This window comes from Phoxinus phoxinus, assembly GCF_949152265.1.
Source record: "Phoxinus phoxinus genome assembly, chromosome: 13".
NCBI lineage: Eukaryota > Metazoa > Chordata > Actinopteri > Cypriniformes > Leuciscidae > Phoxinus > Phoxinus phoxinus.
Window position 1 is genome coordinate 22,279,262 of NC_136888.1, and position 17,110 is coordinate 22,296,371.

Genomic DNA, 17,110 nt, shown 5'->3' on the forward strand with positions numbered 1-17,110 from the left:
AAAGGTCTGATAGGGGATACTGTTATCCTTGTTAAATTATATATATATATATAGCCTATATACATATATATAGATAGACAGATAGATAGATAGATAGATAGATAGATAGATAGGTGTGTGTGTGTGTGTGTGTGTGTGTGTGTGTGTGTGTGTGTAAAGTGATATTATAGCCTGCCATTTAATATTTCAAGCAGTTAAATCAGTTTTGTATTCAAATACACTTTTTTTTTTTTTAATACGTGATAGATTTTTTAATATGAAACATACTTGAGTTTCAGGTTAATTAATAAGCATATTTCTGAATACTGTTGTATTTCCTCGCGGTTAGCTAATGATACATATAATCATGACATTTAGCGCGTTTTAATTATTTGAAACCTTTGTCTGGTATCATGCGCTCGGTGGTCTTGTAGGCACCATGCTGACAGAAAACTACAAATTCCAGGAGCCAAAGCTGTGTTTCCGGTGACAGGCAGCCAATCAGACGCGCTTCTGTGTGCCAGCTGGGCGGGCGGTCGCGTGCGGTGGGAAGGCGCTATCGTTGCAGTATGGCGGACGATGGGGACGGTAGGAGTGCAGCGGCGGACACCAGCGGCGAGCAGGGGACGACGGAGGACTTGGATGCGGGGGCTGGTCTCGGTATAAGCGGCATGATGCTCAATCTCAGCGTTCTAGTGCTCGTGCTGGCCGCGTGTTACGTGCTTTACGCGCGGTGGTGGAGGAGGGCGGGCGAGGACGCGGGCCGGGGCAGCGAGGCCTCGCCGCTACCCAAGATGAGGAGACGCGACTTCACCCTGCAGCAGCTGCGCGAGTACGACGGGGTGCAGAACCCGCGCATCCTCATGGCAGTCAATACCAAGGTCTTCGATGTGACCAGTGGCAAAAAGTTTTACGGACGCGGTAAGGAGCTCATGCTCATGCTCACACCCACATTCAGCGGGGTTTTTCAACTTAAGCAGTAGAGAAGATACTATTATCTAGTAAACAAAAGTCTAGTAAACCTGGAATTCATTCTAGTAACTATTGGAATGGTTAATACTAAACACGTTTTCGTACAGGTCTATTAATGTATTGGATAACATTTCATTTTAAAATGTCCCTGTTACATGTAACGTTACGTGCTATGGTATTAGCAGTACATTTTGCATAATTATAAGCAACTAACCACAAACTCTAATTCTATAGAAAGTAGATGTGGTTATTAATTAATATTACCCTGCACTTATTTGTACTCGACACTACACTGTAACATGGACACCTTGAAATAAATTGTAACTTTTTTATTACTAAAACTGGATTAGGTTCCACTTCCAGCAACAGTTGGAACACATACCAGTCTGAAGTAAATATTTCATATCAGTACCACAGATTTAGATTTATTACTAATAAGAATAGTTATATGTCACATCTGGGTAAGTTGGTAGTATCTAATAAATAAGTACTAGAGAATTATTGGATAATGGATACTAGTACGTACTTCAATATTGATATTTAGTTAGTCACTAATACTTATTCAATAGATATTAGTCACTGGATTAAATACTAACATAATGAGCAGTAGTTACTAGTAAAATAGTGAAAGATACAATTACATTACAATAACACTTTATTTGAGGGTCCTTTTTACACGTTACATATACTTACTATATTAATAACAGTAAAATATGCATGATTACAAACAACTAACCCATCTATAGTAAGTAGGACTATGTGTTGTTAATTAATGTTACTTAGTACTTCTGTGTGTAAATACACTAACAATGTCACTTTAAAATAGTGTAACTGGATTACTTGATAGAAAAATAGTACTTGTAACAAAAATAGATTCTGGTCCGTTGTAAGCAATATATTGAATAGATAGACCTACTTGTCAATATTGCAGGAAATACTAATAAATGGTTACTAGTGTGAAATAGTTAAATATACAATTAGGCTACTGAAAATACTAATTTACCAGAAAATAGTACTAATAGTAATATAGAAGTAAATACTAGTTTTAAGAAACAATTGTTTGCCGTAGGAGAAGAGCTTGTGTGTTAACCTTCTTATACTTGCCAATACTCTGGTCAGAGGAAAGCTAATGACCAGCTCATTCTGGTAAATACTGCTCAGGCTAAAGTCACACAAAGCCTTTCTCCCAGAGACCTCTGTTGATGCACAGTTTGGTCTGATGTCTTATCGGAGTTTGCCAACCTCTTGGCCTGTCTTACTCATAACTGCGGTCAACATTCTCCTGCTCTGTTTTGCCTTGGTGAACTCTTTCCCAGGCATCAACCTGTCATGTCAGTGCATTTTTGAACGAGAGCCATATGTGATGTGGACAAATGGGGTGAGAGCCATGTGCTGGCACACCCAACAGGTAGGCTATGTACTGGATCAGTAGATCATTAATTTGTGTGATAATCAATTTACTTAATTTAAATTTGTAAAGTTAACAGCTCGATTTGTTATGACGGATGTAAGATCAGCTAAGTTTAGCAGTAGCCTTGGTTAAGAAATCGAGCACTGAGCCTCATTCCTTTCTCTGCAGGAGAACATTCTTGTTTCTTTTCCCAGTACTTTAAGCGTGGTTTACAGAGTACAGACTTGCAGCTGTTTTGCAAAACAGCTGTTTGCTGCAGATAAGAATTGAAATATTTTGCCCTCAAAGCCAGAACAGCAGTCTTTTGTCTGCCTGGAGTCTATTTGGAGACACAGCTCAGAAGTGAAACCGAGAGTGCACATAAAATCTGGATTACCATGGCCTTTGTTTGCATTTACCAAGTTTTGATTCACAGAGCTAGCTAGGGTCTGTGATTTGGCCTCGCATCTCCCTCAGCTATATTTGTATATGAGATATGTTATCTGACCATCTGTGGTGTTCATGGAGGAGCGTTCAAGGTGTGGTGTCAGCAGTAGTCCAGACTCTGACCAGTGCGTCATTTCTTAGACACCTGTAATCCAGTGTGTCTGTCATCTTGCAGCATTTCACACAGAGAGAATATTAGATCAGTTTTATTTAAATGTTGCTGCATTCATTTATAACCTGATGAGACTATGGCAAAGGTTTGAACTTTGTAGGCAGATGTGGTGTGTTATCACTGGACCATAGGGCAACTAGGATCTTTTTGGTCAATGTTTGGCTGGACCTCTTGTATCTTTAAAGACTATTATTGCTCAACTGCTGAAAGAGAGCGAGCTAACATGAACTATTAGAGAATTGTGTGTGTGTGTGAGAGCTAACATGCCTTTTCACATGAAGATCAGATGATGAGTATAGAAAGAGGCCTTTTTCCTCTTCTTTTGCCTTCTGTGCTGAATAAAACATCGACTAAAGCTTTATATCACTGACAAGAAAGCAAACATAATAAATTGCACATGCCAGAGCAGCCTAGTCATCGTCAGGCATGATCTGGCTTTGGCAGCTGTATTATTTATAAATCATGGATTCTAGTTCCTGTTCAGGAGCCGAAGTAAAACCCAAGTGTCCGAGACGTTCATGTCCTCTTGTTGTCGTCTTTTATTGCATCATCTTCTCATTTGTTTGTTTGTCTCGATTAGGTGACTGAAGTTCATCAGTCTGTTGTGCTCAGCTTTGTCACGTCTCTGGTTTGGGAAGAAAGGTTCAGGCTGTGGCCTAAATAGTATGTGCACAGCTGAAGTTGATTCCTGTTGGTGTTGCGTTTTGTCATGACATCTCATCTCACAATAATTTCCTTATTCAGCGCCGTGTGTTTTTTACAACAGCTGTTCTGAAGAACCTGTGTGTTTACATGCATTCCTCTGGTTTGTGCGAGCGGCTCCATTCATCCCAGCTGTATGTTGTTTTTGAGACAACACTGCTTTGGTTTCAGCTTGTCTGGGATTGTCTGACCCACTGACTCTAAAACTGTTTTCTTTTAGTTGATTCATAGTAGTTTTATTTATTGCAATTCGGCTGGTTTCCTTAACTTTTTATCAGACTTATTGTATAATAGTAATAATGTTTATTGAATACTACTAGTGCAACTACTACTACTTATTAGTAGTATTACTAATCATTACTAAATGTTATTGCTTATTTATTATGAATAATACTTTTAAGAATTGTTTTTTTTAACCACTTTACATCCTTTATGATGCTACATTGCAAAGGCAAATAATTATTCAAAGTAAGTTAATTTTACTTTATTATTTTTATAGATATATTTTATTGTGGGTGGGACATTTAGCTTTGCTTTAACTTTGCACTTTTTTTCAGATGTTTTCCCCCCCCCCACAAATTAATTTAAAATCAGACAACTGGTGGAGCCCTGGCACTATTGCACTTTCAGTTCTGGTCCCTGCACCTATATGTAGAAGATATTACATTTGTCTTGCTGACCATTATACTCACAGTATGTCTGTCATTCCAGAGGGCCCCTACGGGATCTTTGCGGGACGTGATGCTTCTCGGGGTTTGGCAACATTTTGCCTAGAGAAGGATGCATTACGGGACGAGTATGATGACCTTTCAGACCTGAACGCTGTACAGATGGAAAGTGTTCGAGAATGGGAAATGCAGTTCATGGGTAAGCAGAAGAATTTCTCTGTGAATTCAGAAAGGATTCATGTAGTTACTAAAAAAAATCTAAAAATGTCTGTAAGATTTTATCTGCATCTAGGATACTTGGAGGTGGGATAGTTATGCAGTTATGTAGGTAGTTTTCAGTCACTCCTCCTCGTCCACAAGCTTTGCATGTTGTACCTGTTATGCTGGTTAGGGCTGATCTGTGCATGTAATGTAATCAGATAGCTGATGCATTTACAGTATAAAGCTGATGGTTTACAGTATAAATTCTCTAAAAGATGAGTGACAGTAACCTTTAATTGTCCTGTTCACTCTTTAGTGAAAAAGTTAGTTAAATCTCAGTTTTACTTGTAGATACGAGAAATTGAGAGCTATAAAAATATATATTGCGATATATATCAAGTTTTTCCTGCGCCATTATCTAGCAGTGGAATGTCAGACAGTCTGAATTGAATGATGATGAGATAAAAAAGCTTTTAAGTGAGTGCCACAAAAAGAAGACTATTTTTATTCGCATTTTCCTCGCTAACTCATGATTCACACAAATTAGTCTTGGTTCTCATCAATTAGTCTTGGTTCTCATGTGCCCGGTTTCACAGACATGGCTTAATTCTAGTCCCAGACTAAAATGGAACTCCTTTCCTCAGCGTTTTTTTGTGGACATGTAAATGATCAATGTAGTAATTTATGTCTGTATTATATAACATGCTTTTCCTTAATCAAAAATGATAATTTACTGGAACATTGACAGACAATAAATATATTATTTGCCTGCTTTAGAAACATTCCAGTAATCACTGGTAATAGGGATTAGAAGTGAAAAATGGAGACTATTCCATTTTAATTGTGCGAATGAAACAAATCACAAGCTGCTGAATTGAAATTGAATTGAATTGTGAAATTTGTGTCAATGCCCAGCCAGCCCTAGTTTACACTCAACTGAGCTAGATTGATTTGGTGTAGCACAGTCTCTTGTGTCGCTATATGAGATGAGGGAATGTGTGATAAGCTGCTCCTCAACTCTTCTGTCACTGCCTGTGGGGAAAATCAGGGCTGTAATATGATAGATTAATGCTGTTTGACAAATAAGGTACTCCGATGATAAAGCACACAACTTTTTCACACTGCTTGTTTGCCTTGTTGATGCCAGAGATGAATTCAATAAAATGTACAAATTGTATGTTTTTATTTTAGCTTTATTTCAAATAACATAAAGTCTCAGTTTTAGTTTTGGTTTGTTAATAACACCATGGATGGAGAAAGATGGTCTGCAGCTAGAGGATGTTTTTATTAGGGATGCACCGAAATGAAAATTCTTGGCTGAAACCGAATGAAACGCTTGGCCGAAGGCTGAATAACGAACATGGGTTTCTTCATTTTTTCCCCGTTTATTTTGACAATTTTCCACCATTGCATAAATTAAATGGTCAAAATGTGCTTTTTACAATTTTGTCTTGCTTTTCAAAGAAAAAGTCAATTACAAAACTACAATTTTAAAATATTTATTTAACATTGAACATTTTGTTTACATTCTAGCAGACATTATACCAACAAAGCCCAATATAACTATAAATAAATTGTTAAACTACCATCTTTGAGCTTATATTAGGCCAATAAGTAACTGCTGAAAGAATGTAACGTTTGTATGCCTACAACAAAAAAGTGCATCTTATGTTGTTTGATTAACATTAATATGACACAGACAGGTATTTAAGGCTGCTGTCATTTTAAGACCAAATGCTTGGATCTACCATATACTGAGACATATCCGGTTTTCACCAGTATTTCACCATTCAGGCGCGAAGAGAAGTGAATTGGGGATCGTGCGCTGTCTGAGAGAGCTCTTCTGGTGCGCGTCATTTAGCCGATACAACATTACCGGTAGTTATTTTTTCACAACTTACTGCGCATCATTTATAACTTGATACTCTTTTTGAAGATTCTAGTTCAACTCACACTCTGACTTGATCTCCGCGCTGACTTGAATTACATAAAATAGTGCTGTAGCCTAAGTTTTTGCAGATGCACCCCTCGACAATTCCCTAGTTTTTACAGTCAACAGGCTAACAGGTCCTTCCAAATGTGATAAAATGTGTGCACAAGATTAAAAATGCACACTGCATGAACAAGAAATAAATGCCATCTTACATTAAAAATAGCATCATTAATTATTGTTCCTTTCATTCTCTCTCTCTCTCTCTCCCTTCCCTCTGTCTCTCTCAGAGAAATATGACTACGTTGGCCGTTTGTTGAAGCCGGGAGACGAACCTTCTGAGTACACAGATGAGGAGGACATGAAGGATCATCAAAAACACGAATGATCTGCTGAATCATTACAGCAGCTGAAGCCCAGGACTGAGAAGGCCACAATCCAGAATTGTTAAACCCCAGCAAGAAAGACCCCTCAGAATCTGCCCTTTACCTCAATCGTACCGTGTCCCCACTACTGCTCCATCACAGCTGAGATAAACGCGTCTGTCTAAAAGCTCCTGCTGTTCTGACTGTTCTTTTACCAAAACGGACCAATAGCCTGTCAGAGTTTCCTGTACTCTTCTTGTCTGCTCTTGAGACTTCTCCTTTGTCCTTGCCCCTCCGTCTTCCGGTCACACCTAAACTCTCAATTTATAGCATAAATACCATCAAACACTACTTTATACCATAAATCACAAGTTCTACACCCTAAATCATCAGTCAAACCCTCCATCTACCCTACAGTCCAATGGAGAGTGAAACGGCCTGAGGCTTTAATAGCATACTGCACATTCGCGTGTTCAGGTTTGGACTGACAATGTGAAGAGAAGGAAGGAGAAAACACATACATTTTATTCACTTAATTTTCTTTGGGGACTTAACCATTCATGACCTCAAAAGTCACGTACATAGAGCGGGGCAGATGCCTGGAGTTCAGTGCACAACAGGTTAAAAACCACACGTGGGGTCTCTTTTAATTATTTTTGTTTCCATTTAAGTATTTTTGTTGTTGTTGTGCGTGTAATTATTGGACCACAACACGTGTCACAAACACTTCTGGAGCATTTAAATCTCATGCTTTTTCGCAGACTGTGAAAACGTTGTCGTTTTAAATCAAAGTAAATGTCGAATGGAAATAGTAACCAATCCAAAAGCCAGATTGTCTGCCATCAGCCAATCAATCCAAAGGTTGGGTGGGTTTGGGGTGGGCGGGTGCTCAGCAAAGTTTGTATTGTGTGCACCACTAGTGTGTAGCAATTCTTGTCACAATGTGATTGTAAAACATGAGGGATGGGAAATGTTTGTGGGGGTTGGGTATCGTTAGCATTCTTGCCATAAAACTTGTTTTATTTGAATTGTATAAATCTGAACGGCTGGTTGGGATGAAAAGGGAAGATCAGTAGGGTAGTTCAATTGGATCAGCTCGTCTGCTCATCGATCAACAGAACTCTCCCCGTTAATGAAACGGTCAGCGTAGTTATTGTGCCTTATTTCCGTTTAATTCTACTACAGAATAGTCAAGAGATGTAGAAAGATACAGGTATGAAAACCAGAGGGAGAAACCGCAAAGATAAAACATGTTCTGCTCTGCCCTTTCCACATTATCTGCTTTTTGGGGGGTTTCAGAAGCCACGGCATCTTTCCCCTCCATTTCCTCAGTTCGTACGACGAGGCGTGCTCACGTCTGTGAGCGAATCAGACACGGGAGGCTCAACCGCCGTTATCCTGACTTTGTACATAGACTTTATGAGCTATTTCAGTGTTACTGCCATATCTGCGCTGTTATTAAACTCCACGCACTGCTGTGTTGTACTGGCCAAAAGATCCATTGCTCTTTCTCTGTTTCCATCTCTTTTTCCCCTCTTTTTTTTTCTCTGCTGAATTTATTTTTAATTGTGGGTAATTTTCAAATCCACCCTCAAGTGTTATATTTTGTTTTTCTTCTGGAGAGGGGAACTATGAGTTTGGAAGAATATTTTGTCTTTGCTGGGGAGGGGATGAGGCGAAATTCAAAAATTGTGGATTATGTAAATATGTGTATCATTTTATTAAAGCATGTGCAGCAAACAGTGAGGTAATGCTGGCTCTCACGTCATGTATTTAAATGGAGTTTGCAAGGGTGTGTGTGTGTGCGTGTGTGTGTGTGCGCTCATGGGGAGAACAAGAACATGTTTGAAGAAATAAATACATTTGGTTAATAACTACTGTTATCCTCTACTGTTATATTACTGTTATCTGCCCCTTTGATATGTTGGTCTTGAGTGCAAACAATCGTTTTGTCTCTCACAAAGAGCAATATTTCAAATTACGGAGCTATTCAAATGGCAGCGAAGATTAACTGCAAAAGTCAAATGTTAAGAAACCAGTAGGTTTTTTTGTTTACTAAATGTGCCTTAATGGCTCAAATGTCGTACCACCGTTATATTTTTTGAGAGAGTGAACCAGTTTGAAGATTTTTGCATTTCCATAGTAAGGCATTTTGCTTGCATAAATATGAAGCGAAAAGGAGGAAATGTGTGTTTGGTTGAGGTATGTCAGGCTCCAGTTATAATTTCTGATATTGCATATGCAAAAAATGTAGCAATAATAGAAGTAGATTGTTTTGAAAATAATTGTATTCTCTTGTTTCTTGCATATTTTGACATTTTCAAACATAGCAGTGTGAAATGTCACAATCTTGTTAGAACTGAACAACACAGAGACATCAGTACTGTGGATCTTACACTCCATTTACACAATTAGCAATGCAACTAAACTCAATCACTGAATGTCTATACTGCAAGCTTATTTACTGGACAGTTTGGGCCTCTAATTAAGCCCAGTTTACTACTTTAAACGATGCTCAATCCTTTTCTGAAAAAACTTTTCGAACTGTTTCTTAAGCTAGTTTGTGTTATTTAATTTATTTTTATTTAAAGGCGCACTAGACTTTGCAGTGGGCAAGCTAAGACTTTAGATAGCTTGATTTTAACACTGGCAAGAAAATGAACAAGGATACCTGTTAATACGGTTAATACTGATGTTTTCTGGTGGTGTTTTCCCACCATAAATAATGGCACTTCCTAGCTGATATCATTATTATTATTTTCATTAAACTAAAATGACAAAACACGAAATTGTGGGATATTAACCGCCAGGTGTCACTAAAACCCCAATGGTTCATTTGACAGGCAGACCAGTTATGATATGCTCGACTGTTTTCAACAGTTCGTTCGGAACCGGTTGAGAATTTCAGCGATTATTTTGCGTTATGACGTCGTCCGTGATTGGCGTGCCATATTAAATGCTCTAAAAACGTTACATTAAAGCGATAAGTAGCACGATTGTTTATTATGGTTCTCGGTTTACTGAGTCAGTAGAAGCCGCTCGTTCTTCAGTCCAGTTCGTGAATGAATCGATCAAACTCCGGTTTTATGAACTGGTTCAACAGATTCACTGAAATGATCCGACTCAAATGAACGCTAGGTTAACAAATCGGACGTCAGCAGAACAGAAGTGTAAATTTAACGTATTTAATTTCTCGAACGTTACTTTCTTTTGCACGGGATGACTGTCCAGGAAGAGTCAAATTTGGATTAGAATTATTTACAACAGAACTGCATATCAAACCGGCTGTCTTTTGTTTGGTAAGTCTCGTTTTCTTGAACTGTAAACAATAGTGCTTAAGCGTCAAGTGGTCTTTAACTCTGCATATGTCGATATCTTGCAGCTTTATACACAATATATACTATCGACTCGTATTATTCTCACAAAACTGATCAGTGCATCATGTAGGCTGCATGCCCTCGGAGCTCGCCTGATGATTTTGTGGTTACACAATAGGTAGGCTACATTGTTTCACCGGCTGTATGAAAATGTGTTCTCAAATCTCAGTTGAGAGGGAAATGCATACAGACTGAAATGTCTAATTGCATACATTTCGCGTGAGTTAGTTTAGACTCTAGAGACTGATATATATTTAGATATGCCACGGACCAATCTAAAGTAGCTAAATTTTCATCTAAAGAGTCACAATTTATAGCCTACTGTGGGAAAAAAAATCAACATTTTAAATGTGTAAAATAAATCTGAAAATGTTTCATTTCTATTGTTAAATTATTAGCCTACATGTTTTCTGTTTGTTTATGTATTAATCAAATGTAGATTTTTACTTAAATCAATTGTCTAATTTATTTTAATCAACTTTATTTTTTTTATTTTTTTTACACATTCTAAACTTTTCCATGGACCGTTTGAAAACAGCCTTTGTTATAGACAAGTAGCCAATGATGCTTTGTGCTTTTGTGTCTTCTCAGTCTTACATATTTTGTTTTGAAGCAGTAAAATATATTTTTTTTTACAAAGAATGGAGTACAGAAAATAAGTTATATAGCATGTATATGTCTGTAAGATCCAATACAATACAAACTAAATAAATTATGGGCCTGCAAGATTGGTACATGATGTCGTCATATTTTAGTTTTCGGTATTTTCTGTGAAAAGTTAATGCACAGGGTATGTGGTTAAAGTGATTAAATCAGGAATTTATCCTCCAAAAAAAAAACGTCTAACGTTACTGGTAATTTAAAGAAATATTTCACATTCACTTGTCAAGAATTTGGAGGATCTGACAGTTGAGTTGCATTGTAAGTTGGAGCCTGTCCATGATTGTGACGCTGATGATGGTGTGTTTCACCTTTTGCAGGAGGGACGTTTCTCATCATGGCTGAGCATTTATCCCAGAGTGAACTGGACTACCCTTTCAAGCTCTTGGAATATTTGAATGGATTCCGGATCTCAAAGGTCTGTGGTTCATGCTGTATCTCTCTAATACACTTTTTTTTATGAGTGCTTCTGTGCTCCTTTCTACTCTGCAGGTACAGGAATCACCCCAAACATCATCAGCAGACCATTTTAATAATGTGTTTACCACACGTAGCATTTATTGTTGGATTATGAGTAAATGTTTAATATGAGAGCATCTATTATTTGTAGCAGTCCCCTGTCGTGTCTCATTTTCCACTGTGGTCGTCAGGGCTTATTTCGCCTCCAGCAGGACCGGCCTATGACTTTTTAAAAGCCACTGTGTGGAACCCTGAGATGACTCAGGCCTTTGTTGTACCATGAGATTCTGTAAGATTGTTAAATCCTAGAAAGCTTGATGCTTAAGATGGAGAGATGTTATTTATTTTACAATTATTATGTACAGAGTTTTGCACAGACTTGTACAATAAACCAGAGGCAAAAAGTGATTATTGTGATTAAAAATAGAAGAAACTGAAATACACAATTGAGTTTAGAGTTATGTTTCTTCCATTTCATTATGTAAAAACAATTATGTTAATGAAGGCCAAAATTATAAAAAATGGACAGTATGAGCCCTTTACCATGTTAAAAGGAAAAAGTTATATAAAGACATGGTATAGCTTTAAGTGTGACTGGGTATGTTTAGGCATAAAGTCATAATTAAAAAAATATCAAACAATATGGATCATAAATTCCATATTTCTGTTACTTACTTTGTGGAGAAGAGAATATGAGTATCCTTATCTGAACAGAGCTGCTCACACTTACAAGTTCTGTTAAACTAAAAAGAAAAAAATACAAGATTGTTAGGAAATGATTGTTACAATTTTTAAAGTTATAATTTATAGACATTTTAAGAAAGAAATTATTTTACTTTCCTGTTGAGAGTATGTTGACCGTCTGTGTAGTAACTGCTGTTGTATAGCTGAGCTCCAGAAAATCAGTAATGAGGAGGCTTTGACAGTTACAGATTTGAAAAACAAAAAGGCGGGAATAAAGAACCCTAAACTACTCTAACACAAAGAACCATTTCAGCATAAAGGATTTTTCAGGACGATACGGTACTAAATAGAACTGTTACTACGTGTAAAGAACCATCTTTTTTTAGAGTAGTTTGTTTAACTTTTTTCTCTGTTTTTCACCACTAGTTTGTCACCATGGTTATTCATTAATTACATCACACCTGTTTGTATTTTGTTCATTATCTTGTGTATTTAAGCTCTTCAGTTCCTTCAGTTCGTATTCTACTGTTGTTTGTGTTAGCACTGTTTCATTGATTTTGTACCTCTGTGGCTTACCTGCGTTTCTTAATTTAATAAACAAAACAATTATTTTGATCTTCTTTGCATCCTTCATCTTCAGACCCATAATTTGACATATACATAGATTTGAACTTAAAATCTGATGTTCATGGGCTGATCATATTTATACTAGCCTACCCTTTACTTTGGGTATGTAGTTTTAGTCTAAAAAAAGAAAATCATCAAAAAGATGTATTTAATTGATGAAAAGTGACAGTAAAGGCGTTTGTAATGTTACAAAAGATTTTTATTTTAAATAAATATTGTTCTTTTGAACCTTTCTATTCATCAACGGATCCTGAAAGCAAATGTAAAACGACTTCCACAAAATTATTAAGCAGTACTATTATTGTCAAAATTGATAATTATAATCATTATTACAATTAATATGTTTCTTAATCAGATTCTGTAATGGCTGCTGAAAATGACATTTAACAATATAGAAAATATAGAAATCATAAGTCAATACGTCATTTTAAATAGTAATAACATTTCACAATATTACTGTAAGTTTAATCCAAAGAAATCACATTGCAAAAGCCACATTCCATCATAGTAAATCAATAATCAAAATATTGGCTTGTTTTTAGTAAAAAATATTGAAACATTCCTAAAACGTGAAACAAATTTGTGTGTGTGTGTGTGTGTGTGTGTGTGTGTGTGTGTGTGTGTGTGTGTGTGTGTTAAAATGCATTTTGCATGTATGCTTGTGTTTCCTGTATATTTTTAAAGACATGGCAAACACAGAAATAACATGAGAAGTTCACACTGACTTTTTTATTTAATCATTCTCCTCCAGGCGATATTCTCAGCTTGTGAGTTAGGGTTGTTCGACCTTCTCCTTCAGTCCCAAAAGCCCCTAAATGCAGCTGAAGTGGCACAGAAGCTTGGCACCAGTGAAGATGGTATAGAGCGGTTACTGGATGTGCTGGTCGCCATTGAGATTGTGGATGTGGAAGTGGTACACGGAACAGGTGAGCTGTGAGAAGTATTTTATATTCCTCCATAAGTAGCTGGAAATAACCTGATTCCTCTATGATGTAAAGATGATAAATGTCAGAACAGGATTTGTTCGTTCAAACAGAATCATACATCCGTTCTGTCTAGATTATTATTTGCCCAGTCTCTAAACCTTTACTCTTGTCTTCTCTTATAGCTCATTACAGCAGTACAGATGTTGCTAATCTATACCTGGCCAAGACCAGCCCCAAATCTCTACATGATTTGATTATTTATAACTCTCAGACCATCTACCCACTCTGGAACAATCTGGTAGATGCTGTTAGGTAGGCATCTGCGTTTTCTTCACCCATCACTGTTTTGAAAAACACTTGTTCCCGGGCCACTTTAAAATCCTTCTTTCGTGATAAATGTGATGTTTGGACACATCAGGATTTGTGATCAATGAAAAATAAAAGCCTGCCTACTTAAAACTAAACAGTTATTTGGAAGTCATCTGCATTTCTAAAACAACAGTTGAATAATCAGAATATCTGAAAACCTCTCAGGGATGGAAAGAACCAGAATGAGAAAACCTTTGGCCTCCCGTCTGAAGAGATCTTCTCTGCCATATACAGGTCTGTGTGAATTTGTAAAATGTTTTTATAATATTAGCAGAACCATATGGGGGAATGTTTTTTTGTGGTCCTTAGACGTCACTAGATTAAAAGTCATTTCTTTGACTGCAGCGAGGCAGTCTTAAGCGATTAGCCGCTGGTGCTGTGTAATTCTAGGTCATGGACTTTAAACCTATTCAATTTTGAGGCTTTATGAAAGGCTGTTCCCACATCTGGAGGGGTGGTGTGTTTAGTTTGTGCTTCGGCTCTGCAGCTCTAATGTTGACAACTGAGACCTTATTGTAAAGTGTTACGCAAATCTTTGCTTAAAAATGATTACAAGGTGTAATTTTTGCTTTTCATTTATTTGACCTAGAATTGGATTAAATGCATACCCTTTTTTATGATGCTTCTGTTTGAAGTCAGTGCACATGTTCTCTAACAGATGGTAGAAGTGTCAATTTTAAGGTTTGTTTGTCCTACTTTTCATGTGAATCCATCTGGAAAAGATCCATCTGTTGACAGCGGTGTGCTGTTTTGTTTCAGGTCAAAAGAGGAGATGCTGAAGTTCATGGGACTGATGAACTCTACGTGGGCCATTGACGGCCATGACATAGTGACAGCGTTCGATCTATCTAGATTCAAATCCATCATAGATCTGGGAGGTGAGTGTGAATGTAGTTTTACGTAGCTTCAGCTCTTTCCCTATGATAATGATTTAAGCTCAAATTGAACCGCTCACAATTGCAGTTTTCATCAAATATGCAAGAGGCAGTGGCATTGCAAGTTGTTATTTTTGAGATGCTTTGCAGGCTGCTCTGGCGCATTAGCGCGGGAGCTGGCGAAAGAGTATCCTTCCTCCACTGTCACGGTTCTGGATCTCCCAGCTGTGGTTCAGACTGCTCAGCAGCATTTTGCTCAGCAAGATGACACCATCGCTTTTCAAGAGGGTGCGTAACGATGCATTGTAACATTGGTGATGGTTGCCTTGTAAACCTTGTAAAAACAAAACAAAAAAAACACTAGTGGCTGTACTGACAATAGGACCTTTTTAAAGTTTGTAGTGTTATTACAGACAATGAAAATTGAAATGTGTAAAAAATAAAATAATTGGGAAAAACTGAAACTAAAATACAATTGCATGACAACTAACTCAAACAAAAACGGTCTCAAATTATTGTGTTTTAGTTTTTAAATACATAGTGTATTATAAAACTGTCTGAATTAAATACGAAAATGCCACTTGATAGCAGTAACTGTGCGAATAAAGGCATTTTTGAATTATACCAGTTATTATCACATTAACTAAGAAAACAAAGTAAACTGAAACTAGAAAACAATATTTTTTGGCATCAGTAAGAAATTAATACTTATATTTAGCAAGGATGCATTAAATAGATCAAAAGTGACAGTAAAGACTTTACATAATAAGAAAATATTTTATTTAACTTTCTATTCATTAAATAATCCTGAAAAAAAATATCACATTTCCCACAGATATTATTACAAGAAATGTTTTTTATCGGCCTAATCTACATATGATTTTGAAGGATCATGTGACATTGAAGATGAAAATTCAGCTTTGCCATCACAAGAATAAATTATATTTTAAAACAATTATTTTTAATTATAATAATATTTCACATTATTACAGTTTTACTGTATTTTTGATCAAATAAATTCAGCCTTGATGACCATGAGACTTTTAAAAAAAACATTAAAAATCTAACTGGCCACAAACTTTTAAATGGTCGTGTAAAACTAGCAATGATGTGCATGATGATGTGAAAACTAAACTAATGAAGATATTATAAAAATAAACATTTGAAAGTATTATAACTTTAGCATGGTGTTTCTAATCTATGAAAAAAACTAGGTATTTGTTTCTGTGTTCTTGTAGGGGACTTTTTTGAAGGAGAAATCCCTCCTGCAGATTTGTACATTCTGGCCCGAATCATTCATGACTGGAAAGAGGAAAAAAATCTCAAACTACTGAGGAAGATTCATACAGCATGTCATCCAGGTGAGAAAACATGACATTAATAGCTCAATAATGAGTGGCCCTAAAATGAGACATTTCAAAGCATCTGACTTGATTTTTTATGTAGGTGGAGGCGTTCTGATCGCAGAGGCACTGTTGTTTGAGAACCGCCGGGGTCCAACTACGGTTCAGATGTTTTCTCTGAACATGCTGGTCCAGACAGAAGGGAAGGAGCATCCACCCTCTCATTACACACGTCTGCTCACTGATGCAGGATTCAGGGACGTGCAGGTCTGTCGCACTGGAAAATCATATGATGCTATTCTGGCACTCAAATGAACATGCACCAAAGCAGAGTCCGTAATCAGGACCCCTTCTGCCTCATCTGCAGACTTGTTGTGATCAGACACGTCAGAAATCATGTTCATGCATGCACATGTCAGACGTCTGTTGTTCCACCTTGGCCTCGTTGTGGGTCTCCTGGCTAGTTATAAAGCAGTACTTTCTCTAACACAGAGTTAGCCCACTCCTGATCCTTACATTTCCTCCAAAAGACTGTTTTAGTAGTGATTTGATTTAGCTATTTGTGAAGCTTTCTCCTGAGGCCTACAGAAGTGGTTTGAGAGGGGGTGGGATGAGGAGCTGTTTTCGATTGGCCACTGATGTGTCAAAAATAAGCTCCTCCCTCCATCCTGTCTAGTGTATCTATGCACTGCCAGCTTGACACATGGTTAAGTGTGACCCCCTAGTGGTTATTTGTTGCATAACCAAAAAAAAAAATCCATAAATAATATCACTCACTCCATTTCATCAATATGATGGGTTTTGTGTCATGTATTCCTAACACAATTCATTTATCTATCCTTCAACAGGATCTAAAATCTAATAAAGGAAATTTATGAAAAAAAGCTTTTTGTTGTGAAGTGATCCTGTGTGATTTCCAGCTTTTTATTTTATTTTGTTCAATTTATTTTATTCATGACGCATC

The 17,110-nt window shown here is 37.1% G+C and overlaps 2 protein-coding genes across 2 annotated transcripts; both read left to right on the plus strand.

The window, feature by feature from the left end:
• Positions 1–398: 398 nt before the first annotated feature.
• On the plus strand, positions 399–9,191 carry pgrmc2 (progesterone receptor membrane component 2). The gene is made up of 3 exons (XM_079632501.1): positions 399–900; positions 4,374–4,529; positions 6,752–9,191. Exons 1-3 carry the CDS (start codon positions 549–551, stop codon positions 6,847–6,849), a joined length of 606 nt encoding a protein of 201 aa, XP_079488627.1. The 5' UTR covers positions 399–548; the 3' UTR covers positions 6,850–9,191.
• A 447-nt stretch (positions 9,192–9,638) lies between these two features.
• asmt2 (acetylserotonin O-methyltransferase 2) lies at positions 9,639–17,023 on the plus strand. Its single transcript, XM_079633916.1, has 9 exons — positions 9,639–10,125; positions 11,184–11,281; positions 13,385–13,559; positions 13,742–13,871; positions 14,094–14,162; positions 14,688–14,806; positions 14,954–15,091; positions 16,042–16,164; positions 16,250–17,023. Exons 2-9 carry the CDS (start codon positions 11,201–11,203, stop codon positions 16,459–16,461), a joined length of 1,047 nt encoding a protein of 348 aa, XP_079490042.1. The 5' UTR covers positions 9,639–10,125; positions 11,184–11,200; the 3' UTR covers positions 16,462–17,023.
• The last annotated feature ends 87 nt before the right edge of the window (positions 17,024–17,110 follow it).

Excerpts from the sequence above, each read along its gene's own strand:
- asmt2 (XM_079633916.1), top strand. The coding sequence starts at position 11,201 with ATGGCTGAGCATTTATCCCAGAGTGAACTGGACTACCCTTTCAAGCTC. Across the intron at positions 14,163-14,687 it reads ATCTTCTCTGCCATATACAG|GTCAAAAGAGGAGATGCTGA; the intron begins GTCTGTGTGAAT and ends GTTTTGTTTCAG. Across the intron at positions 15,092-16,041 it reads CACCATCGCTTTTCAAGAGG|GGGACTTTTTTGAAGGAGAA; the intron begins GTGCGTAACGAT and ends GTGTTCTTGTAG.
- pgrmc2 (XM_079632501.1), top strand. The coding sequence starts at position 549 with ATGGCGGACGATGGGGACGGTAGGAGTGCAGCGGCGGACACCAGCGGC. Across the intron at positions 901-4,373 it reads CAAAAAGTTTTACGGACGCG|AGGGCCCCTACGGGATCTTT; the intron begins GTAAGGAGCTCA and ends CTGTCATTCCAG. Across the intron at positions 4,530-6,751 it reads ATGGGAAATGCAGTTCATGG|AGAAATATGACTACGTTGGC; the intron begins GTAAGCAGAAGA and ends TGTCTCTCTCAG.